We start from the raw sequence: 26872 nt of genomic DNA on the forward strand, positions 1-26872 counted from the left end.
TCTTGCTTAGAAGCAGCGTTCTGGATTTTTTGGAGCAACTTTCGAGCAACTTTTATTATCAGAAGCAACTTTTTGGATTTTTGGAGCAACTTTTGAGCAACTTTTTGAGAAATTACGGGCAACTTTTTTGGAAATCTCGAGCAACTTGTGGAAAGCCCTAGTGGGTACTGTAATGGCTGTAAAATCATTGCGACGAACGGTGATGTGAAGTTAATTGATAAAACAAGATACAGAGGTTGTTAGTAGGATTTTCTTTGGGGTGTCCGCTTACAGGAGCTTAAAAACAAATAAAAAGTCTAATTCGTAATCTCTGAAAGTGTCCGCGGCCACTTACGGGAATGTTATACCTGCCAACTCTCACGCCTTGGGCGTGAGTCTCACGCCTGCGAGTTGAAAACTTCGATCTCACGCCAACTCACGCTTACGAACCAATTTCTCACGCCTAGTCGAAAAATGTGAGTTATTACAACCACAAACGACATACTTTCCAATAAAATGTAAACTCAAACCAATGTGAGAAACGAAAACTCCATGTAAAATGAGTAAATGGCGATACTTTCCCCGAAATCGCACAGCTTTGACAAAAAATCATTGGGAACGAGGTCGTGTTTAGCAAAACACGTCCACGCACTGGGATCGGGATATGTTCAGAACGTCTTCGGAATACTTTGGACGTCTTCGGAAAACTTCGAATATTGTCGTATCGTCTTCGGAAATTCTGGAACTCTCGGGACCCAGAAAAAATTGGCAGGTATAGAATGTCCGCTTACGAAAATGTAAAAATACAGAGTTTGTATGGGAGTTAAAACGGGGTTTCAAACAAGGCGGCCGTAAGTAGAGCTGTCCGCTTACAAGAGTGTCCGTTGGGAGAGCTTCGACTGTAATAGGCCTTATCACGGTTTTCGACGCCATCTTGACGAGTGTTATTTGCGGAAAAAAGCTGACACAAATGTACGAAAAATAAAAAACGTAACTGAACGCTTTCTAGCCAAGATACATCCTTCCAACTTGGCAAATAAAAACTTTTGCCTAGTATCTTAACTTAAAATATTTGCCGTTTGCCTCGTCGTCAATATGAGTGGCGTCGAAAACCGTTATATCGGTGACGTCAGCTTCTGCAGAAAACGAGCCATTGGTTGGTTAAACAATTAGCCTAATAGCTCCTTTTGTTTGACTGGTTAGCAATTTAAATAACAAAAATAATGTTTGTAAACAGATATCTTTTAAATATCACTGTTACTGAAGGAGACTCGGTTGATTTTTCGCTTCTCCTCGATTTAGAAGGGTAACAGGACGATTTCGCTAGGACAACGAAGGCTTTAGACTGAGAAGATCATCAATACAGATGTATAAAAGTTAGAAGACGACCGACTGAAACAAGGTACGTGGCTTCTATATGGTCGTAGACGTTCGTACTGCGGGAACGAAGGCAGAATTGCAGTGAAAACAATTCGATGAATCGTCTGCTTGTTGGATCGCAGTTCACGATCGCAGAAAAAAAATATCCATACTTGAATATATTCCGAGTGAAATCGCCAGCGATGAAATGGAAACTGAACTACCGGCTACGATATTCCTTCAGTTTGTGGCAACATTAGTTTTCGTAGACAGTGCTCGCAGCTGCTTTAAACCTAAAGCTTGACATGTGTTTAATTTACGCTAATGTCAGTCTATGCGAATCCTGGAGCAAAGATACTTTAACAGCGACAGTCTTTCTATACATGCAAATAAACGATCCTGCTAGCGCTGAAATCTTTTGTGAGTGTAATATCAAATATATTTGATGCAAATGAGGCAAAACAAAGCTGTCTGCATGGACTCTCTAGTCTGTCAGTTTATATCACTGTTTATGTGTTTTTGACTTCTTTATAATTATATCGGTTTCGGCGAAATTTTGGCTTCTATTCCTTGGCTCGACCGTTTTGCTTTTGTGGCTAGGAAAATAAAGATTTATTGATTTTTTAAAGTTTGATAAACCTCACTGCTATGCGGCCCACATGCTGATTTTAGCCTTGTCTTTGTTTAATATTTATTATGTGTCGAATCACGCATTCTTGTTTGATCTCCTTGACCACTCGCTTGGTCCGGGGAGCATGAGCAGTGACAAACATCTTGCCAAACTGGCAACATGGTAGCCTAGTGACGATTTGCATTGCCAAGACATTGCGCTTCACTTCTTTAGGGACCAGTCACTATTTATGTAAAGGGGGGAGGGAAAAAAAGGGGGACCAAGGGGGGGATAAGGTTTTCATAACGAATTAATAAGGGAGGTCATTTTTCAGTTTCGGTTTTGCAAGAGGCAGCCAGGTGGTAGCCTGCGCCATGTACAGACGAACCTAAACCACACATTCGCCAGGTATATAATAATTTGTTGCATTGGCTAGTCTTACCTATGTATGCAACTGCAATTCAAGTGGAGGATTAAATATTGAAATATTGAATTAAGAAGAGGGGGCATTGTTCCCCTTCCAAGGAGGGGGTCCTGGTAGAAATTGTTATCTTTCAATATATGGGGGTATGCCGATGTTGTCTAAATCCCCTCATCTGCCAGGGCAGCAGTGACATGTGCTTCGACGCACTGATTGCTGTGAATGCACGCGCATACACCTATAAGGTTTGTGAGTAATGAGACTCCAACTAGACCAGAGCGCGGTTAAATCGCTGTTATCTTACTCAACTGTCGTATCCTCCTAACCCTCCAGGACTTTTATCTGGAGCAGTTTCAACCCGTACTGAGTGGTCTTAACTTGATATAACTGAAAATACAGTGAAAATACTGGAACCTGTATTGCAATCGGTACAAGACATTGATGAAATGAAATGGTTTTTAAGCCGATCTGTTTTTTGTAACATAACTTTACTGTTTACCTTAAGTAGACGTTTGTTGGTGCTCGCGCTACCGATCCGTGCGCTTGTGACGTTCGCTCGTGCTTATGTGCCTTTGATCAACGTCACAAGCGCATGGATTGGAAGCGCGAGCATCAACGTGCTTCTACTTGACCCTGAGGTGAACCGAAAAGTCACCGAAAATTTAGGTTATAAAAACAGATCGGCTTTAAAACCATTTCATTTCAAAAATGCATGGTCTAAACTTGTTCATTGACTAACAGATATAACAAATATCTGTTATGTAACAGATACATATATATATATATTTCTCTGAGGAAATACTTTCCCTGCCTTTACAATTTACTGAGTGTTGACTGATCGGTTTTTTTTTTCAGAGTCTAGAGGAAAGAGATCAGGAGCAGAAGAAAACACTCCCTGACCATGGACCAAGTACTCACCGACACAGAACTGATTAGTTACATGAATAATTGGGAAAAAGAAGAAAAAAAGGCTTTGGTTCAAACAGCTGACCAGGTTGAAGAACGAGGTCAATGCGATTTGCAGCCAACCAGAGAACACAAGGTGAGCAAAGAAGCACTCATTATCATGCTAGGAATCAATGTTTCACGTTGTCATAGAAACAAGGAGTGTGTCTCACATTAACCCAAAACCGGGTATCCACTTATCGTCTTTACAATCCAATCGCAGTCTTCGAAATTCTGTCTGGAGCGTATCGTCCTGCTCGTGATCATGACCAACATTCCACATTTCAGCTGGAACTCTAACATTGGCGTCGCGTTCAAACTCCAAGTTACGTTCGTGTTTCAAATCAGGCAACGAGCCAAGCGTCGAGACTGAGTAGTGATAACTACACTAACCTCTTTATCGACCTATCGTCATCATCATCATCATCATCATCATCATCATCATCTATCTCTTCTTTCCTCGTGGAGAATGGGGCCATTTGTCTTTATCCTCCAAGCTATCCTGTCTCTGACTACAACCTCTGCCTCCCCATATGTCCTAAATCCAAGTATTTCCTTTCTTTATGTGTTGTTCTTCGCCACGTCTTTCTCGGCCGTCCTCTTCTACGCTTGCCATCGGTGTGCCATGTTAATGCAATCTTGGGATTTTTCTCTAATGACATTCTTGAATCATACGCCTTGATCTTACTTGCTCATCAATAGCCCTCTTCCCAGATCTTCTCTAATCTCTTCATTACTGACACCAATTAACGTCTAACAAACTTCTTACAAAGTCCGTAGTCCCTATCAACAACAAAGACGAAGTGTATTGTGCACAGAGGGTCACCTTTACGAGATAGTGCTTTCACGATACCTAGTGCTTTTGCGAACCGTTTAAGTTGCCTTTGCAGAGCATGAGCAAGCCATTGTCCACAAAGGTCCCCCAATTGACAAGCACCTAGGAGCAACACGCATTGAACCCAGAGAACCATAGCCTTACCCCTTAATCCCTACCGAAAGTGTGACAGAAAAACTAAACTGAACAATCAAACACAATTTTAACAGAGACAGTCTAACGAACCTTGATTTTACATTTTGCAGAGTATGTGTTCCACGTCAGCAGAACCGAACCAAAGCCTTCCGCCAGTGTATGCAGTTTTGGACGTTGAAACCACAGGGAAAGACAGACAAAAAGGCCGCATCATTCAAATAGGCGTTGTTAAAGTTGAAAATAATGTTGTCACACCATGGATGGCGTATTGCAATCCTTGCAAACCAGTAGAGGAACAAATGAGCGCTTACAAAGTGCACAAGATATCACCGGAGTTTCTTCAAGGGAAGCCGACATTTGCCGACGTGGCACCGAAACTGTGCAAGTTTTTGGAAAACGTTGAGTATGTTGCTTGCTATAACTGTACGTTTGACTGGAGTTTATTGATGGCTGAGTTTGAGAGGCTGCAAGGTAATGAAGGCAACAAAGCACTCATGAGAAAGATAAAGTGGATTGACCTTTTTAGATTTGCGATCAAGTCGTTGCCCGATCTTGAAGATCATAAGTTGTCGACCTTACTAGATAAGTTCTCGATACGAATCAAAAAGGGTCAAAGCCTTCTTCATCTTTATCAGTCTTATTTTACGACAGGGGATCAAGAAGACTTTCAAGTGCATTCGGTGTTCGAACAGGGAGAGAAAGTAAACTGGGACGAGGGACATCATGATGCTGTGTGTGATTCCCTTGCCGCGCATGCACTCCTGAAGAAACTGCTGGAGAAACACAGTTATTCCAACATCACCGATCTTGTCAATCACTTCCCGCAGTGTATAATTGACACAAAATTGTTTCTCGCTTTGGAAGTGAAATTGAAAGAGAAGAAAACTTCCAACAAAGATCTGACGCCTTTTGCTGCACGAGCAGAGAAATTTTATTGTACGATGCCTTCACTAAGAGGGAGGACGCTCGAAGAACTGTCAGTGGAAACTATAGAAAAAGCACTGATGATTTGGGGGCAGGATGATGAGAGAGTTCGTCTTATATACAGAGCAGCCGTATTGAACAAGGTTAATAATTCACACAAACGTAGAGCCAATTCACTTTGCAGACTTTGCTCGAGTGTCAGTCCTAAAGAGCCAAAAACAAAATGAGATCTTGCTTTTGGATACGACTATATCTTTCGAAAGTCAGACATTTCAGACATATTATGTCGTTCAATATATATTTTAGATGTATTATGGCATGGTAAAACCCAATAAAGGAGTACTGAAACGTGTTTTAATTACCTGAAAAATATACATGTTTGTTTAATACACGATCAACTTAATGCAGGATAAACGTCAGTGAACTTTCATTTTAATTTTGGAACTTTTTAGTAGGGTTTCCTTTAAAAATTGTTTCTCAAGTTCAGTTATGCCCTTGACAAATTTCTAGCTCCACAAAAAAATAAGCTGTGGACACCCATGTTTTGCAACTTAATCCGAGTCGTTCTTCGAAACTGGAAGCGGTTTAGCATTGTAACATGTTCTTCAATCCTCCTTCCGTTTCCCGTTCAGCGGTCCAGTCCAAAGTTCCAAACTGTCTCGTTTGTCAAAATGGATTTGTTAACTACCGATTTAAAACGAGAAATGGATAAATGTGATCCAAAACGCGAGTCTTGACCATGTTAATTATCGAAGATTAGGCTTAACTGAATCTTTTCTCTGTATCCTGTTTCAAGGAACTTGATTTTCTGGGAAACCGTCATGACCCGATTTGAGCTCAGCAATTTCCGTCAATAAAACAAAAGAAAGCTACAAAATATTGATACCGACGCTGTATTCCTAGGGCTTTTCCCTAGTTGAATTGAAGGGAAAAGTCCAGTAATATAGGGGCAGTTTGTATTTTATGAGAACTTTTTCTTGGAATTTGACTTTCTAGGATTCTGATTTTCTTGGAAAACTTCACCAACGGTAAGCTATAAATTTACATCATAAGGATTGACATATATTTCAACTGGAGGAATCAATATTCAGTATTTTCTTTACCCAACGCATATGGTCAGTTATTCTGGGAATTCTGACAGTTCAAAGGTCATGTTCAAGGAAAAGCGTGACAATCTTTCTCCTAAGGAGGAGTGGGTAAGGCATGTGTCCTGGTACTTGCAATCTTAATTCGATAAAATATACTGTCAGAAATGGAAAAAGAGTTTAAAATAGTTTTTATTTTAATTTTTTTTGTCTTGTAATGACCGAATATAATTAACATAAATGTTTATGTTTGTTCAGCAGGTAGTATGCTGAATATACCACCCAGTTGATATAGGTATTTAAAACATCTCGAGGCTAATAACTTTGTTTGTTTTCCTTTTCAAATCTCGCGTGTGACTCGTGGGTATGAAGCGTGACGCGCGTGCTAGTCACCAGACTTCCCACGCAAGAAAAACTGGTACGAGCCACCTTAAAACTACCATACACAAAAAATTAATCGCAAATGGCAAAGGATATGACCGCGAAGTATTCAAAAATTCTGGACCAAGATAGATACCTTTAGATCCGAGTTACGGAGTACGGGCACGAGATTCGACCGAAAGTTTGTGGTAAAATGCTAAAACAAGATTTATTCCACAAAGCTCTTGGCCTTTTTTGTGAGCAACATAACTGGCGTGGTTTAGTTGAATGGGCGGGATTTCTCTTGACCATAAAAGCATCAAGTTGTCAATCCAACTTGCGAGATGACTTTTCGGCGCCACTACTCTTTTTTCTACTCTTTTTTCTACTCAAAAGCTTGAAGTAAAATGAACACGGCTACAACGTTTTACCTGCGTAAATGACACAGTTCACTGGCACACGCAGCGGCTTGGGTAAATCTCGTACTTGTGCTAGGATCTAAAAGGTCTCTATTATTTGACTCTATGTCTACATCCGTGCCTTAATTAAATAACAATAAATCGCTCTGACAAAATCTAGGAACTCTAGCGATGATTTGAAACTGATCGGCTTAAAGCTATGCCAAACGATACCATCTCACATTCTTGGGTAACAATTTACAAAAGCTAAGGTTAGGAAATTTTTTAGACACCATTACAGCTGTTACCGATCACACGCGCCCTCCAACGACATTTTTCTCCTGTTCGAAAAATGAGTTTTGATGGACGTCAATCATCCGTTTCCACGACAATGATCGCTTCTTCGCGCCAGTTTCAATTCGCTGGTCCATCGCCAAACACATCGATGAGACGACGCAAAGCCTTACACGTAACTTTTGTTTACAGTTATGAACGAGTTTTGAGCAGTTATGACTTCGAAAGACTGAACGGACCGAACGTAGCGAAATAAACTTACTGGCCGGTTTACGGCCGGCTCAAATATTTTCCGAAAGGCGGCTTGGAATGTCGAAGACGAAAGCTGAATTTCTATTGCGGCCGGGAATTACAGCCAGATTAACTTGTAAAATATATTCTTCCAATGACGGCCAGGAAAGTGAAACGGACTCGAGGTAAGTGCATATCTACCGAATTACGGCCGGGAATTTTGAAGACTGAACTGACTCAACGAAAATATATTTACCGAATCACGGCCTGGAATGAAGACAAAACGGACTCGACACAAATTTATTGACCGAATTGACACGGCCTGAAACTGTGAAGACGAAACGGTTTTTTCTGCCGAATTTCTAAAAGTTATGTCTGGGTATTTTGAAGACTAAATCGACCAAACTCAAATGACACTGAAATGAGGATGGCTCGGAATTGAATTGAGTACGATCATTGTTCAAAACTCCCGGCCGCAAATATTCGGTAAATTAACCAAGCTTTCGTCTTCTACATTCCAAGCCGTCTTTCGGAAATATTTGAGCCGGCCGTACTCCGGCCAGTAAGTTTATTTCGCTACGTTCGGTCCGTTCAGTCTTTCGAAGTCATAACTGCTCATAACTCGTTCATCACTGTAAACAAAAGTTACATGCTATAAGCAAGGCTTTGCGTCGTCTCGTCGATGTGTTTGGCGATGGAAACGGATGATTGACGTCCACCAAAACTCATTTTTCAAACAAGAAAAATGTCGTTGGAGGGCGCGTGTGATCGGAAACAGCTGTAAAAGAACGTTACAGCTACTTCTTGCCGCCTTTTACTGTTGATCCTTGCTTCATACGCAGCAGTTTGTCCAGTACGTCTGCGGTGAAAGGCAGCGCTTTCTCCAGGGCCTGGGACTGGTTTCTACAAAAGATGCGCCTCAGCCGGATGTCCTTCCTCTCCTGTAAGTACTCGACCAAGTCCTCCTTCTCCAAGGCGCGGCCAAGATCATCTACCAACTGTGTGACGAAGAAATGCAGGATGCAGCGGGAGACTGTGTCACAGACATTCATTTTCAGCACGTTAAAGCATCGCACTACATTCCTTTTAATATTCTTCATTTCCTCGAGTTCCTAAATACCAAGAAAATAAACATTTCGTAAGAACGGACTTCGAAACAAAAGTAATTTTGCGGTTACTGATGTGCGGCACATTCTGATTGGCTCAAGAAATTGATGCTAAATGCATGCACTAGCCAGTCAGAGGAAACCCAAAACATACCAACACCACAAAGTACCAATCCAGCAGGTCTGAGAGGAATTAGAATGACGTTTGTCGCTTTAGTTCCAATAGACCGTGTAAGGCAAAACTGTGCCATATTATCTTCTGGGAGGGATAACTTTTTCAATAATTTTGGATGGATCTGTACTGCTGGACCCACACATGTTCCACACGAAAATAATATAGATATTGCTTTAACGCTCAAGCTAGCTGAACTAGAGAAATACATTTTATGTAAAGAAGCAATCAAACAGAATAAAACATCATGCCCAGACGAAAACAGGACGTTTTCATGCCATGTAAAATGCTCGAAAGGCTTACACCCTAAACAGCTGCAAGTACGTAAGCGTGCAATATGCACCCGTATTGTATGCTTACCTTGTAGTTTAAAAACGCTGTTTGTCCATGGACGTTGCCACGACCTTCAATCTCCTGTACCATTTGCTCAGGGTACAGCTTTTTTGCGAGGTCTTTCATGTGACTCATGGTCTTTGACGACATACAGGGATGAAATTTGCCTTCCTTCATTGGGTACGATTCCCAGAGGTGTATCTCGCCCGGCGTGGGGACTGGTGCAAACACTTGGTCGATACTTTTCTTCTGCATTTCAAGAAACTGTTTGATGAACTGGCTTGTCTGGTCGCGTTTCGTGTCGAATATTTTGTTCACGACTTTCGCTTCGACTGCTTGTTTGAGGATGGGGAACTTGTCCAAGCTGCACGTGATGGCCCTTTGAACGATTTTCCTTAGTGTGGCCTCGACAGTTTTCACAAGGTTCTCCGATATGGGTAGCAACTGATCAACTGGGCTCTGAAATGGAACTTGGCGGCCTTTAGGTGAATAACCTATATATAGACGAGATATCGGTCATAAAATAACACACTTACTGACTAAGTTGAATATAAGATTAAAAAGATATTGACCGAATTCATTATAAGATAAGACATTTACAGACTAAGTAGGTCTTGATAAAAAATTCTCTTACTGAGTCTCACACTCCGGTCCTAACACGATTGCGACCTACTTTACATACATACTGTGGTTCAATTTACCCTTGATACAATTTAGTAATTTCCTTTGTTCTGGTCTTTGGTGCTATTCAGTGATAATGAATATAGAACAAAGTAAAAATGCCATATAACCAATAGAAAAACAGAACCACAACATACAAATCGCATGTTTCAAATGTAAACATCCCTTATGAAGAAATTTGAAGAAAAGGGAATAAAGGTTTTTTTACCTGTGTATTTCTCGTACAGCAGTTTCTGCAGCAGCTGGCTGTTCTCACTGCTCTCTCCAAGCGGGGCAGTCGCACCCTCCAACTTCTTCTGCCGCCTCCTGATATCATCGTCATTACGCATGGCCAGTGGATCCACCTAGACATGACAGACATCATTTATCATAATAACAACTGTTTATAGAGAGGCATAGTGCCTAATTGTTAGTGCGTCAGACCTCAAATCGAGGAGTCCGATTAACCCTCCCCTCCACCCCTTCCAACCTCCTTGCTAGAGTCTTTGGATTCCCGAAATGGTACTGTAAATTATAAAAAGAAAGACAAATATAGTACTGGTACTAAGCCTAGTATAGCTGGGTGAGATCCACTTTGCTGGTCGTTTCAAAATAAGTGTACAGTGACGTTTCAAAATTTGCTCAAACTCATAACAACGCCTCTAAATGGAAAATTTTCATCATTTAACAACACTTCTGCCGCGTTCTCTCGCCTTGTGGCGACCTTCTGAAAAGGAAAAGGTTGCTAAATCCGAAAGTAACTAGGGTTGTTAGTTCTCTCACCTTGAATACATCTTCGCAGAATGAATTAAACAGCCCCCTCACTTTTTCTCCTCCTTCGTTGTCGGACGTGTTGTTAAAAAGAAGTTTGTTCAATTCTGTGACGAGTTTATTCTTAAGTTTCATGGCCACTGCACCCTTCCCCCCATCTGACTCGGGCACCTCGCTGTCCTCAAGTCCTTTTAGCTCATCATCCACCTGTATTCATTGAAAAATAGACGCATTTATTTTTTGTTAGTACTCGTGAACTCACCAGAGAAGCTTCCGAAGTTTCTCAGTGGCGCATTTTGGACATCGGACAATGTCGGACAGAACGATCCGGGTACGAGCGCTACTTTTGGGCAAGCTACCTACCTACCTACCTAACTACCCCCCTAACTTCCTGTGGGACTTGAACAGAATACTGCACCAGGCCCAGAATGCATTGTAGTAGTAGATCAGCAGAGCGAAGTCTTGTTCGTTTGTTTAGATGGAGATTTACGATTTAGAGCGTAACATTGTTAGTGTTTTGAGCGGTTCTTACACAGTGCTTACTTCAGTTTTTCGTTCTTTCATTTGTCGCACCAGAATAGGAATCTCCATGATCATTTTTTCGGCCAGTAAAGAGATCATGGTGTCCATCAGCCGATCAATGCCACACACATGTGTGATGTCTTTGTACTGTGGGTGCCTCTCGAACCATTCCTTCTCCTTCATACGGGTCATTTCAGCGTCCCAGTCCCTCTCTTTCGGGTCTGTGCCATCTTTGCCTGGTTTGTTGATAGAAATCAAGAAAATAATTACTTATTTCCTTTGGTTTAGCCCTACTCGAACCTTATAATTGGCTCAAAGCTAGGATTTAATTTGTGCAAAGTGCTCTAACCAGTCACAAATTGGTAAGGTATTTAGATATTTATGATAGATATTTTCGAGCAAATGAAAAAACGCTTTTCAAGGTGCAAAATTAATAGTTTCCTGCGTTTTCCATCCAGACTTAACATGCTTCAGATCGGCTGGAGAGCGAGCGTTGAACGGTCGTCGTCTGGCGAAACAATAATTATAAAAACTTGTAGCATTCAGATTTAGTAAGCCCATCATTTCTAAGCAAGAACGTGATAAAGTAATCTATATAAAGCTATCTCACAAATTATTGATAAAAATCCTTTCTATAAAGTACGGATTTAAACTAAACGTCTTACCTCGAAGCAAAATAAAGCGGTTATCCTCCAGTGTAAAGCTGGACTTATTCATAGCCACTCTATACCCCATGTCATCAGTTTCTCTCAACTTGTCTGGTTTGGTCAGCGCGCAAATGGTACGGCTTTTAAAATCTCTGGCCTTTTGCATGACCAGGTTTATTGCACTGTCACCTGTGGGGTCCCCTACCTCGGACACAATCACGATGATGCTGTTTGTGTTTTTCTCGATGTACTCTAGCACTAAACTTTGGGTCACGTGGTTCATTCGCGGGTCGTCATTGGCGAAGTGGGCGCCGGGAAGGTCGACCACGGTGAGAGTCGTGAGTTCGGGGCCTATACAGGTAAAGGGACAGATAGAAACTGAACTTTAAAACTGGAGTTGGAGTTGAGCATTTGAACGTCAACAAATTTAGTATAATTTCCAGAGTGGAAATAAGAATCGGACATATTAGCTAGTCAAAAAGCTCGGCTTATGAAGCTATATACACCGCGCTTTGGCGCTAGGCGGTGCGCCCGGGGCGCTTACTTCACATTTAGGATAAGACGGGGACGCTTATTCGAGGGGGCGCTGATTTAATTTTTCCTAAATCGTGGCCAGGTATGATCGGGTTTTTTTGTAATATTGCATGTGCGCGTAAACAACATTAACTGTATATTTATATAAAAAGCTGATCCTAAATGCAAATATGCAAATACATGGATCTGATTTCTGTATTGTAATGATGTAGTCAAGAGCAGTTACCGATGATTTTAAAACAGGCCGGATGAGAGTGATTAAACACGTTCAAACACATTCATGTTGTCTAAGTTCTCGTCAATAAAAACGGGGGGAGGGGGGTCGCTTCGATAGGAAGGGGCGTTTATTTCAAGGGGGCGCTTATTCGAAGGGAGGCACTAGTTCGAAGATTTAACTACTTTCGAAAGAAATCACTTCAAGTCCAGAATATTTAAAACATTGAAAATTTGTTTGCCAAGGCCCTTGGACCAAAAATATCTTCAAGAAATGGTGCTGCACGCATTAGGGCCTGTTTACATGGAAGGCGGGTGCTCCGGATAGCCAGGCTACCCTGGGCGAGCCAACTTTTCATATTAAAGTTTCTTTTAAAAAAACTCGGTCGGCACTCGGTCTACTTGCCCGAGGCACCCTTCTAGGCAGGATATGTAAACGGATATTCCCGGGCTATCCCCGCTTGCCGGGATGAGTCTTCGCGCGTGTTCTAAGATTAAATTTGAAGTTAATGGCATAAAAAATGTATAAATTTGGACCCAAACAGTGCTTTTTGACCAAAATTAGATCAAATTAGTTTTATCTGTAAGCTGGAAAATATTTCTTTGAGCAACAGCTAGTTAATTCGAAATTTTCATAGGAATGATTATCCTAATTCACGAAACAAATTTAATTTTAATTTGGAGGACAAAGAATGTTGAATTTTAATTGATTTCCCCACAAATGGACACAGTAAATTTCTAAGAGCTTGCACATCAATGTAAAATACGTATAGATCGCGCACCATGACAAACTGTGTCGGATCGAGTGATCGAAATCTACTTCTCTTCAATCCGGAGCTATATATCGGTTTGAAGACGATACGCACAATTGTTCATAAGTTTCATCAATTCTTTTCCATACAATAAGACCAGTATATATTATATTGAATTTGCTATAATTAGTTCTAACTAATATAAATCGGTACAGGCAGTGAATTCTTAGACTTCTTTGGGCAACTTGCTAAAATGCTGTGGGGGTAACCGTGCAATGGACTAGCAGGGGAGAGTAGCAATACTCCTAGTCGCTTCCGTGATGCCATGGAAACCTGAGTTACCACCGCGGCCTGTTGAGCCGGCTCCTCGAATGTAAATAATAAAAATTCCAAATAAAAACCATTAAATCTAGTTTATTAGCGTAACACCTCACCTTGCAGAGTAACGTTAACTGGGGTTTTTGATATCGGAGTTCCCTCCTCCTTGGGAAGATGACCAGCAACTTTGTTGAGGAAATCCTCCACTACTTCATCCGTGGGATTTTCCACAGTTCCCGCTATATCCGGCCTTTTATCACATTTCACTTCCACCATGCTCTTTGGGCCGTTCCGTAGATTGAGTATTATGGGATACGTGGTGCGTGTTTGAAGGGTGTTGGCAGTTTCATTTCGTCGCATTGGGAGAAGATATCGACCAATCAGTCGGTTTATCACCGTTGTCTTTGCCATGTTTTGTCGACCGACCATGACCAAATGCGGAATGTTGAAGGTCTGTCGTAGCGTATCATTGCTTATCATGGTTTGTATAAAATCCAACACGACTCCAAACTCGCTACTTCTGCCATATTTGGCAACGGGTGTTTCAACTACACCTGACATGATCTTCGGGCTCTTCTGCAGTGATCAAAACAAAACATTAGTTATGTAAGGAAATGCCGAGTATCCACAGACAGTTACCAGTCCCACAATTGCTTATCACTGATCGTTAAGAGGAAATTGACCGCTCAACTGCTAAGGACAAGGCCAACTTAAAAAATAAATATTAAGCAAGCAAGCAAGCGGCACATCCACAGTGTTGCTATTCGTCCACTGTTTCCGGGTCGATTTGGAATTTAGAAGTGTTGGTTTTTGTGGAGGTAAGAAAACCGGACAACCCGGAAAAAACCCTCGGAGCAAGGACGAGAACCAACAACAAACTCATATATGACGCAGGGTATGGGAATCGACCCCAGGCCACACTGGTGGGAGGCGAGCGCTCTCACCATTATGCCATCAGCAGTCGTCAGCTGGAGTAATAGAGTCTGCTTACCAGCTTAGAGATTTCAACTTCTGGGCCAAAACCTGAGGCGGTCCGCTTTCTTGTCATGTATCGTGGACGTTGAACTAAAAATATAGCATTTTGGTAAGAAAAAGATTATTTGTGATGGCTAATCAACGCCCATTGAGGCCTACTTAGGGGATGGGTTCAGCCCCTATGCAGGGCAGGGGTAGGGAGAGTTCAGGGACTGGACTAACTCTACTCTCACTTTAGACCCCCAACTCGCATAGACTCTCATACGCTCTCACTAAATTTAAAGTTGCTGAAATTTTCATGAGTCAACGATAATTTTTCTCGTTTAACCAGCAAATTTGAGTTGTGTTAAAGTTTACAAAAAACCTTTTGGTGATGAGGTCTTTCCTTTCATGAATCCGTACTCAGGTCCTCATTTTTCGGGGGTGGGGAGAGGGTTGATAATTGTTGTCATGCGTTGACGGCCCGGAGAGCTCTCGTCCAACTTTCATCCCTCAATTCTTTTTTTCTTGCTCTAGATCGAGTTCTCCTGCAGGAAAACCTATGAAAAGTCTAATTTCTAGGATATAAAATGCAGATTCACCTGCACTTTGCAAGAAATACTCTCGACAAGCTTTGTATTCATCCACTCGAATAGTTGTCGCGAGTTTCACTTCGATAGGGCCAAAGGCTTTCAAAATGTCCTTCGTCACAAGGTAGTTTTGTGCCATTTTATTTAAGTGGCCTGAACAATAGTCTTCCCACAGTCCTTCAAGTATCTCCAGAGTGCTGCATTCCACAGTGATTATCAAGCTCCCTTGCTGCGCATCCTTGAAAAGAACTTTGCGCACGTCTCTCAGATACTTTAGATAATCATTTAACTCCTCCGGGTTAGATGGGTCGACAATCTGAAAGTACTTCAGCGCAATGAAATTCAAAACTCCATCTGCAGTTGGGATGCCTTCACTTGTGATATTGTCTCCCGCAAAATCTGCCGGGGCTGATGCTTCCTGCTTCCATGATGTGATTGGCATTAATGTGGCGCCCTGAAGTCCTTTTTGTGGTTCTCGTGAGGTTGCTACCAACTCTGAAGATCCTCCTCGTCGACCAGGTACTGTTACTGCTTCACAATCGATCCGCAGTCGAAGTTGTACTGTAGAGAAACAAATGTTCTTTTCGTTTTTTATATCCAAGATAACATACTGAAAACTAACACACAATCCCGTTCACTTTATTTTTCTATTCTTATTATCTTTAGTTACGAATATCTCTTACATCTGGCAACAAACAAAAATCGCACAAGTAAACGAATCAAAATTTTGTCCTTGAATTTGCCATTAAATAAGGTACAGCGTAGCACTTACACAAAAGATGAGAAAACTACTTTTACTGCGAAGCCAGCTAACTAACACACAGCCTCGTTTGCAACCGTTTCCTTGGGACGGCGGATCAAAACCATTTCTCCCTCTTTGTGGGAGGAATGACTTTGTGGCAAGACAAAAACTGCTATAAATTAGTACCATTTGAATAACATGGTGAAAGAGTCTACAACAAAGTCGTCATTTTTAACTTACCTCCAGCGGCTTGAGAGCTTCCAGCTATAGATTGATGCACCTCACCGATCTTATCCTTGATGTCCTGGGCTTCCTCCCGAACTAGGCATTGGACGTTTTGAGTTGTGGCTTCCAGTTTCCCTCCAAGCTGATCTTTGATACCTTTGGCTTCCACTCGAACTGCATTCTCTAGGAATTGGCATTTCTCCTCTATTAAATGTGTAGTTCCTTCGAGCCCTCCCTGGACACCTTTTAAACTTGTTTCCAAACGTTCCATCCCTTCTTGGGTTGAAGTTTTCAGTTCCACTATGGATTTCTTAACTTCTGTGTCGTTTTCATACCACCTCAGCAGTTCCTGTGTATTTTTTTCATCCTCAGCAGTCAGTGGATTTCTCAAAAGGTTAATAATAGCAATTTGCCAATCATGTTTCTTTGTAGGGCTGATTTGACCTGCAATCCCAACAAGAGTATCGCTGATTTCTTTCCAGAGCGATGGAAACTCTTCATTCGTTATCTCCATGTTTTGGTTCACATGACCGTAAACTGAGTTGCGGTAAAATTTAATTCTCGCTAAATCTGCAGTTAAACTGTGGTCTGTATCTGTTGGTAGAGCATCCCAGCCCGTGGCAGGAGGGGTGAGGTTGCATATTGTTCTCAGCAACTTAAACAGTAGCGTAACATCAAATTCTGTTGACTTGCCGTACACCCCTGGGGAAGGGAACAGACAGTCCCACTGTGGCTTGGTGAGCTTTGCTGCTTTGAGTTGTTTCACTGTGGCTGGATTTTTCAGTATTTTGGGAAGATCGCTTGGTGGACAATTCTGGTCAAAAATCTCCCTCAGCAGCGTGGTGCCTCCACTTATTAACAGTCGTGTAACGCGATGAAAATTATCTTTTCCATTTGTTGAGCGGAGCACTTTATCTGGTTCCGGGTTGGCGGCCATTTCACAAGTCAGAACAGGGTGGAATTACGGTATCACTGGAACTCGATACTAAGGAATGGATAAGCTTCACCCGCCCTGTAATAATAATAATTAATATCAATAACGGTAATAATAATAATAATAATAATAATAATAATAATAATAACAGCAACAATAAGCGGTTTTCACTTGAGTGTCGAAAGTAATTTGCGTCTGCTTTGGTTTTGCATTACTACGCTCAGTGATTGGTTTAAAAATCTCGCGCCACTTTCTCGACCAATCAGAACTAAGACCAAAAGCAATCGTGACTCGCTCGCGCACGTTTTCCCGCTCTTTGCGTCAGCTACATGTATTTGCTTCGAGTTTAGATTGGTTCATTGGATTGTTTGTGTGTTTTGTGATTGGCCAGAGAAATAACTTTGGTTTTGGTTTTACGACACTCAATTGAAAACTGCTCTAATAATAAGTATAAGTAATCACATGATTTCGAGTGCAATTTGGGATAAATCAGCACGAGTAAATTTTTCAGATTTATCCCAAATTGTACGAGAAAAATCATGTGATTACTTGTTAATAATACACATACAAATATTTCACTTGAAGTGGATGATAAACAAAACGTGTTCGGTGGCTTACCTATCCGATTCGGTCTTAAACATAACGGAGTTGCCGGGCTTTGTAAAACCCAGATACCGCTAGGGAATTTTAAATCTCTCTGCCATGCATTATCAGGTGCTTTTATCCTTATTCATTTATATTGGTTTGGGCTGAAATGTCCAACTTCAATTCACGCTTGTAATCTTTCTTCTTTACGAGCCGTCGCGTAAGAAAATCCACGATTGGTAGCTTTCAGTAGTTTCGTAAAGCCTCTCTCAGCTTGTGCTGTACAAACGTCCAATTCCTAGTACTTTGGTATATATACTTATAACTTTCGTTAAATCGGTCAAACTTTTCATGAATCGTTATGTTTTTGCTCGATTTTTGCTCACTCAAACACTCCGGCATCGGCCACCATTTTGTTTCGGCGAGCTTTCCGACTTTCCCATCAATCAATTTAATTTCAACTTTCTGCACTGTTTGGGATTAACTGACGTGCTCCCAGCCAATAAGCATGCAGAAATCTTTGTATGTATATAATAATAATAATAATAATAATAATAATAATAATAATAATAATAATAATAATAATAATAATAATAATTATAATAATAATAATAATAATAAAACCCTTCTGAAACAACTACCACTAAGGCTGCATATAACATCTGGCGGCTACAAAACCCCACAGCAAGACCAAACCTTGATGCAAATAAACTCGCTAATGTTCGTAGGGACATTATCAAGAGTAAAAGACACACTGAAATGGAACTTGAAACCATACGAGCAAACGTAAGGCAAGCCACCTCCACTCCAGAAGAAATGAACAGATCGAGACCTGGGATTGAAGACACTGACAAACAAGAAATGGTTGAAGCAAATGTGGACGAAAACACTTCCACATTACCTGAAAGTGCTGGAAGAACACAAAAACCTACAGAAACAAAGTCAGATGAGAGTTTGATAGCAATGAAAAATGATATAATGAGAAAGTGGGAAACAGTCAAATACCAGGAAATGACTGAGAGACCACTACTGCCAAAGATAAAGAAAGATCACCGTGCTCGTGATGCAATTGACACAGCCAACAAAGCCATTAAAGAAATCAAAGAAGGTACCGATGGACCACTCACTATAACTGACATAAACCAAATTGTATACGCCACTGCCTCTATAATAACAGAGAAAATGGGCCTAAAACCAAGACAACACAGCCGCATAGGAAAAAAAACAAAAGAGCCTGCTTAATAATAATAATAACTTAGGCTTTCGATGGAGTAGAGTCTTTCATCATAAGCAACGAGACTGTAACATGCATTCTCAATATATATAGAACTCATCAGAATCTGACTCTTTAGTCTTAGGATTTGAACATGATGAACAACTCATCGAAACGTCCTTATTATCGCTGATTTTTATTCTTAACAATAATAATAATAATAATAATAATAATATTAATGAAAAAACTTTTTTTAAAACCTCCGTAATAATTATCTGTGGAGCAAAACTATTTACAATAAATGGTTCTATGAAACAGACGTTAAAATGAAAAGCAAAATATGTTCTATAGAAAATGAATAAAATCTGAGAAGCGTTTAAAATTGGAAGGAGCGATTTAAAATGCAAAGGAAACATAATGGTTACATTGTGCGTTTGATGTGATCTGGCGTACGCGAGTAGCAATCAAAAACAAAGGAAAAACTATTTAAAATACACACTTTCTGCAATTTCATTGTCAATATCAGTGTTCTTAATATCTCTTTGAGGTCTTTTTCGTACTACTACTAATAATAATAATAATAATGATAATATAAAAAACTTTATTCAATACTAATAATAATAATAATAATAATAATAATAATAAACTGAAAAAGAGCAGACATTGTGAAAGGTGACAAATCCCTTAGTTTTTTTGTATGTGTTGCTACAGCCAGCAGCGAGGCAGCGAACCATAATATTCTGGGCTTTAGATAATACTTTTGCACCGAAGATCTGGGTCATTGCAAAACCAACTTAGACAAATGCTACGTCATAGCCTCGATATCATTCCTAACCTTCAAGATGGCGGCCGTCGGTGTTCGAAAGCGGTAATTTTAAACGATTTCAAAGCCCACTTACTAAAAATCAAGGCGGCGCTTCACCAAACAACAATTATTTTTGAAGTCCTGAACACATGGGCTTTCATTTAAGGTAAAATGTTTCTAGACCCTTGTTCATGTTTTCCTTTAACATTTGAGTCAAAAGCTTTAACTTCATTACATTTGTAACAGCTTTGTTTCAAGGTCTTACACTGAATCCACCGTGCGCAAACGCTCAAGCTATGAAAAAGCTGATTGCAACTGAAATAAACTGAGGGGTCCCGCAGAATTTGTGAGAAAAAATCGAAAATAATTATAGCAATTTGCGAGAGGAAACGAAAGCAGAATAATGAGAATTTGGCCTTTTGAACCACAAAGTTCGGTATATTTATAATTCCTTTTTTTGTTGATGTAATTCGTTTTGAACTTAATGTTGAAATTTGTCGGCTTTTTTTTCTATTTTTCTCTAGGTGGGTTGCCCGAATTCTAAGCATTTTGCCCGAAAAATTTCGGCACTGAGGAGGGCTGCAGCCCCCCTCGCACCCCCGCCTCGTACGCCTATGATCTTAATGCAAGTACAGCATCGCGATAGTATAGTTGTTGTTTGACTGGAAGCCAGCGTAAATATTTCAAGACTGGGGTCACGTAATAAAACTTCCTGGTATTAGAATTTGTTTTCTCGTCGTTTCTTCTGCCGGCTAGACCTATAGATACCCTGCACGGCGAAACACACACTTTTTTCGCAACATCCGCTTTTTCTTGACTCCTAGTGGGCGCTAATAGACATTTCAGCGATGAGAAAGTTTCATTTTTCGAAAATACTTGGTTCAAAATTCATTTCCTTTGCTCTCATTCAAGCGCTTGAGATTATTCTCGCTCATTCTGCAGATTCTGTCTATAGTGCGTTGACAGAACTGTCTAGTAGGCGCGCAGAGGGCTAGTCTCAACTAGTCCCAAACCTCTACCCGTCAAGCATCCAAGATGGTGACTCGAACACGATCGATTGTTATTATAATCGAGCGTTCGAACGCCAAAAACACCTGCACTGCAGGCTATCATTGGGAAAACTTCGGCGCTCTTTGCTCACGCAAACCTCGGACTGCTACTGGCGTGACTTGTATGATTCGCGTGACCTCTGGCTTTTCAAAGGTTTATCTATGCTGCGCCGTGCCTTTTATCGTTTTTATTCAAAAAACAAGTTATACTTTGTGGTCAACCCGCCAGGCCTAGTTCTACGCTCTGTGAGCTTCTTGTTTTTCAAATTCACACGCGCCTTTCGCGCGAAGCCAGACATTACATTAACATTCTGGTTTTGGATCGAGTCGCCGTTAACCGTTTGAATATTAAAATAGTCACTGAATTGAAAGAAACGCTTGAACTGTTTTGACTGTAATGTGATGGATTTCGAAGATTTCTAATCGATTTAATGTGTTAAATTGTGGAAGGTATCAAATTGAATTAATGTGATCGATTTGGCGAGTCTCTACTCGATTTACTTTGTGCTTGATTTGGAAGGTCTCTAACCGATTACTAATTGTGCTCGATTTGGAAAGTATCTAGATTTATGGGGTGTCTCGAAAACTCAGACCTCGAAAACCCAGACCTCAGACCCGAAAAACTCAGACCCTTGAAAAACTCAGACCCAAAAAAACTCAGACCCTCTGGGTGTCTCGAAAACTCAGACCCAAAAAAACTCAGACCCTCTGGGTGTCTCGAAAACTCAGACCCAAAAAAACTCAGACCCTCTGGGTGTCTCGAAAACTCAGACCCAAAAAAACTCAGACCCTCTGGGTGTCTCGAAAACTCAGACCCCATAAAATAAAACAACTACAGCTGACAACGTGATTATCGCAGATTGCTACAACCGACTTGTCTGACTTGTTTACTGTTTGTCGATACAATCTGCCTGAATCTGCCGAGAAAAGAAAAACAGCTCGCAGTGGTTGATACTCAACTTTCGTATTGATTCCTTGTTGCTTTATAAGTTTATTCCAAGTTTATCCACAATGTGATTGTGGTAGGCCATATCCAAGATATAGTATATGTTTATTATAGTTCTTGTTAAAGCTGATGCCGAACACGCGATCCACGTGATAAATCTGTAAAAGGATTCAGATTGCTGTGATTTAGTTAAGCAGCTCTGGCTTTTACCAGTCATCGATTATATAACCAATTGTTTTTTTATTACATTCCAAAAGAAACAGATGCAATGTTATTTGTTCAGATTTGTCCCAATATGGGAGCTTAAAATTTATATTTCAGTAAAAAATACAGTTTACGGAAAGTCAACTGCTCATTGTAAGGAAAAGAGATGAACTCGTGGTTTAAAAACTTTATCCGCGAAGAGATACTTGTTTCATCGCCCGGGGAGGGGGGGGGGAGACTCCCATATGAGAGTGACGGGGATGCTCGTCGTCTCGCTTAGGGGTATAAATTTTGGACTTTGGGTCTCGCTTAGGGTGTTCAAGGGAAAATGTAAGAAAATGACAATATTTTTAGCCGTCAGGGTCTCGTTTAGGGTTGCACACGAAGAAATATACAAATATAGTTCTTTTTCTCAGAATTTTGGTATCTTTTAGGGGTCTAAAATAGCTTGAGCCACGCCCAGATTGGTCTCTTTTAGGGGTTCTTTTCAAAATTTCCGACGAGCATCCCCGTCCCTTAAATATGGGAGTCCCCCCACGGGTTTCATCATAATTGACCACATGATTAATAACTTATGCCATATCCAGGAAAAAAGAAAATTTTTTTTTATTAAAGTGACAATTATACCGTTGAAATATAGGACGCTTAATGACCCCATAAGGTTATTTCTGGTCGCGAATATCAGTTTCTGTAACGTGACGCTATATGTTTGTCCTGTTGCGAAATCGTCACACAACGTACCTTCGCGCTAATTTGACTTGTATCATTCTCCGCAATGTGGATAGATTTGGCTTGCACTTTAATGACCACTGCGAGCTGTTTTTCTTTTCTCGGCAGATTGTATCGACGAACAGTAAACAAGTCAGACAAGTCGGTTGTAGCAATCTGCGATAATCACGTTGTCAGCTGTAGTTGTTTTATTTTATGGGGTCTGAGTTTTCGAGACACCCAGAGGGTCTGAGTTTTTTTGGGTCTGAGTTTTCGAGACACCCAGAGAGTCTGAGTTTTTTTGGGTCTGAGTTTTCGAGACATCCAGAGGGTCTGAGTTTTTTTGGGTCTGAGTTTTTCAAGGGTCTGAGTTTTTCGGGTCTGAGGTCTGGGTTTTCGAGGTCTGAGTTTTCGAGACACCCAGATTTATGCGATCGAGTAGAAAGTATCTGATCGGTTAATCCCGTTCATTACGGGAACGCTCGATTAAGAAAGATTTGGTGTTTGAATTGGAGCTAATATAGCGCTCCGGCAAAATGCAATGTTGAGTTTGACAGCAACGCACCACACGTGTCGTGAGTTGTTATTAAAACTGAGATCGAATCAATCGCTACGTACAGCTATCTTTACAGACTTGCTGACTATTGTGCTGGTTCAAATGTTGTCCTTAATTTCTTTTTTTAGGTTATGCGACCACAAGGCAAAACTCAAGAATGAAGGTCCAATAGTCTGTAACAGTTCGAAGGCTTTTCTACCTGTTTTATTATCGCATTTGACTGTATTCGATCCACAATTCCCTAACCCACAAAAATAGGAAGAGAGGCAAGAACACTTTAAAAGTGTGAGGTTATGGTCAATGTATCGAAAGTGCAAGTTAAGATTTCTTACCTTTAGGTTTCTGTCTCCATAGTTTCCGATTTATATTTTTCCTGTATTTTGCTTAACCTCAGGATTGCAGTTTTCTCGATCGCGAAGCTGTAGTGTGACCGAGTGTCTTGTGAAGGTTCACGGGAAAGCAGTAGTATACTAAGCAAAAATAACACAAGGGTCAGGAGGGTAGAAACAATCGCTTTTCCTCTCCAACCAAACGACTAAATACAACGGCATATTCAGGGTGGGTGTCTCGAAAGTTCAGACCTCCAGCACCGAAAAGCTCATACCCGGTCGTCATGATATCGCATTGATAAAAACGTACACAAGGCAGCTTGCCGCAATCACACAATATCACTATCATTTAGGTATTTATAGATTGAGTTTTTTCGGGTATGACTTTCCCTGGGAGTTTCGAGACACCCAGAGGGTCCGGTTTTTTAGGTCTGTGGTCTCAGGTCTTGGTTTTCGAGACACCCCCAACATAAGCAACATGCTGGCAAGAACCAGTGCAACCAGGGGAAATAATCCATACCTCGTGAGGAATCTTTACGTATCGCCGGATGGCAAGCCGTTTAATACTGCTAAAAGCCTGTCGATTTGAAAATCCTGATTCAAGCGTCTTTCAGTATTATCGACTTGCAAAATTTATACGATTAATTTCGAAAATGTAAGGTTGAATCAAGAAGTTGTATTACTCCATAGTCTACTTCTATTAATATTCAGCTTGGCTTGGAGTGCACAAACAAAGGAAGCTGAACAGCATGCATTTCTTTTGTTTCTGCCGTCAACTCACTGTCAATCGAACGGAGCCCATTGGAAGTAACAAACTATCCTGTTACTAGCCTCGTTTTCATTCGTTTGTGCAGCCAAGCGTGTTTTCCAAGAAAGCTGCAAACAGTTTCCGGGTATTTGTTAAAGAGAAGGACAATTGTTTCAACTTTTATAATTTAACTGAGTGAAATCGGAAAAGTATAATTGTCTCTTGGCCGAAGAGCATTGCTTTATGCAGTTGGTATTTTCTGGGTTGAGAAGAAGCGCAGGACGATTTCGTTTCGGTCGAGCAAGATAAATATTTCATAAGGTTACTAGCTCCGCCGACTAACGAGGTAATTGCAAATGATAATCTTTTAATATAGTTGTCCCAGGTTGAATTACGGCGTACTCGTTTTTGCAGCCTTTCTCACTTGGTTCGTAACTTCGTAGCCGTTATTCGATGCGACTGAGAATTTCATATTTCTTAGAACTGGTCAAACTGGATGGTTTATAGGATGACTGATTGGTTTAAAAAAACTCCTACCGCTTTCGGTAACCAATCATGATCGGGTGATGTTTCTAAAGTGATTTTCCCAACTGCCGGCGGCTACTAGATTTTCGCGCTCTTTAAAAATAACATGTTTAATAATAATATAACACGTTTTCTTCGAGGGAAGCCGACTTTTGCCGACGTAGCACCGAAACTGTGCAAGTTCTTGGAAAACGTCGAGTATGCTGCTTGCTATAACTGTACGTCTGACTGGAGTTTATTGATGGCTAAGTTTGATAGACTGCAAGGTAATGAAGACAACAAAGCACTCATGAGAAAGATCAAGTGGATTGACCTTTTTAGATTTGCGATCAAGTCGTTGCCCGATCTTGAAGATCATAAGTTGTCGACCTTACTAGATAAGTTCTCGATACGAATCAAAAAGGGTCAAAGCCTTCTTCATCTTTATCAGTCTTATTTTACGACAGGGGATCAAGAAGACTTTCAAGTGCATTCGGTGTTCGAACAGGGAGAGAAAGTAAACTGGGACGAGGGACACCATGATGCTGTGTGTGATTCCCTCGCAGCGCATGCGCTCCTGAAGAAACTGCTGGAGAAACACAGTTATTCCAACATCACCGATCTTGTCAATCACTTCCCGCAGTGTATAATTGACACAGAATTGTTTCTCGCTTTGGAAGTGAAATTGAAAGAGAAGAAAACTACCAACAAAGATCTGACGCCTTTTGCTGCACGAGCAGAGAAATTTTATTGTACGATGCCCTCACTAAGAGGGAGGGCGCTCGAAAAACTGTCAGTGGAAACTATAGAAAAAGCACTGATGATGTGGGGGCAGGATGATGAGAGAGTTCGTCTTATATACAGAGCAGCCGTATTGAACAAGGTTAATAATTCACACAAACGTAGAGCCAATTCACTTTGCAGACTTTGCCCGAGTGTCAGTCCTAAAGAGCCAAAAACAAAATGAGATCTTGCTTTTGGATACGACTATATCTTTCGAAAGTCAGACATTTCAGACATATTATGTCGTTCAATATATATATTACATGTATTATGGCATGGTAAAACCCAATAAAGGAGTACTGAAACGTGTTTTAATTACCTGAAAAATATACACGTTTGTTTAATACACGATCAACTTAATGCAGGATAAACGTCAGTGAACTTTCATTTTAATTTTGGAACTTTTTAGTAGGGTTTTCTTTAAAAATTGTTTCTCAAGTTCAGTTATGTCCGTGACAAATTTCTAGCTCCACAAAAAATAAGCTGTGGACACCCATGTTTTGCAACTTAATCCGAGTCGTCCTTCGAAACTGGAAACGCATTTTGTCTTTTAGCATTGTAACACTTTCTTCAATCCTCCTTCCGTTTCCCGTTCAGCGGTCCAGTCCAAAGTTCCAAACTGTCTCGTTTGTCAAAATGGATTAAGCGATTTGTTAACCACCGATTTAAAACGAGAAATGGATAAATGTGATTCAAAACGCGAGTCTTGACCATGTTTATTATCGAAGATTAAGCTTAACTGAATCTTTTCTCTGTATCCTGTTTCAAGGAACTTGATTTTCTAGGAAACGGTCATGACCCGATTTGAGCTCAGCAATTTCCGTCAATAAAACAAAAGAAAGCTACAAAATATTGATACCGACGCTGTATTCCTAGGGCTTTTCCCTAAACAAGTTGAATTGAAGGGAAAAGTCCAGTAATATAGGGGCAGTTTGTATTTTATGAGAACTTTTTCTTGGAGTTTGACTTTCTAGGATTCTGATTTTCTTGGAAATCTTCACCAACGGTTAGCTATAAATTTACATCATAAGGAGTGACATATATTTCAACTGGAGGAATCAATTTTCAGTCTTTTCTTTACACAACGCATATGGTCAGTTATTCTGGGAATTCTGACAGTTCAAAGGTCATGTTCAAGGAAAATCGTGACAATCTTTCTTCTAAGGAGGGGTGGGTAAGGCATGTGTCCTGGTACTTCGATAAAGTATACTGTCAGAAATGGAAAAATAGTTTAAAATAGTTTTTATTTTAAACGAAAGAAATTGAATAAGAAGGCTTATTCATTTCTTTTGTTTATATTTTCTTTAACTTGAAGCCTGTTTGAAATCACAAACTATCCTGTTACGTACTAGCCTCGTTTTTATTCATTTGTGCAGTCAAGTGTGACTTTCCA

At 40.6% G+C, this 26872-nt stretch overlaps 3 protein-coding genes across 4 annotated transcripts; 2 read left to right on the plus strand and 1 right to left on the minus strand.

The window, feature by feature from the left end:
* Nucleotides 1-1146: 1146 nt before the first annotated feature.
* LOC144656565 (DNA polymerase III PolC-type-like) lies at nt 1147-5566 on the plus strand. Of its 2 annotated transcripts, none has more exons than XM_078516787.1 (3): nt 1147-1381; nt 3225-3411; nt 4395-5566. In XM_078516787.1, exons 2-3 carry the CDS (start codon nt 3271-3273, stop codon nt 5433-5435), a joined length of 1182 nt encoding a protein of 393 aa, XP_078372913.1. In that variant the 5' UTR covers nt 1147-1381; nt 3225-3270; the 3' UTR covers nt 5436-5566. The 2 variants fall into 2 exon arrangements, with proteins under 2 accessions (XP_078372913.1, XP_078372914.1); XM_078516788.1 differs by lacking the exon at nt 1147-1381 and adding an exon at nt 2976-3035.
* A 627-nt stretch (nt 5567-6193) lies between these two features.
* LOC144656906 (uncharacterized) lies at nt 6194-24133 on the minus strand. Its single transcript, XM_078517150.1, has 12 exons — nt 23965-24133; nt 23448-23585; nt 16131-17127; nt 15161-15709; nt 14596-14669; nt 13721-14180; nt 11806-12138; nt 11162-11376; nt 10631-10825; nt 10077-10212; nt 9215-9681; nt 6194-8688 (listed from the first exon to the last, which is right to left on the minus strand). Exons 3-12 carry the CDS (start codon nt 17050-17052, stop codon nt 8374-8376), a joined length of 3666 nt encoding a protein of 1221 aa, XP_078373276.1. The 5' UTR covers nt 17053-17127; nt 23448-23585; nt 23965-24133; the 3' UTR covers nt 6194-8373.
* Nucleotides 24134-24823: 690 nt separating this feature from the next.
* On the plus strand, nt 24824-25806 carry LOC144658044 (uncharacterized). The gene has a single exon (XM_078518369.1). It carries the CDS (start codon nt 24824-24826, stop codon nt 25661-25663), a length of 840 nt encoding a protein of 279 aa, XP_078374495.1. The 3' UTR covers nt 25664-25806.
* Nucleotides 25807-26872: the final 1066 nt, after the last annotated feature.

This window comes from Oculina patagonica, chromosome 6, assembly GCF_052425735.1.
Source record: "Oculina patagonica isolate OP01 chromosome 6, crgOcupat, whole genome shotgun sequence".
Lineage (NCBI taxonomy): Eukaryota > Metazoa > Cnidaria > Anthozoa > Scleractinia > Oculinidae > Oculina > Oculina patagonica.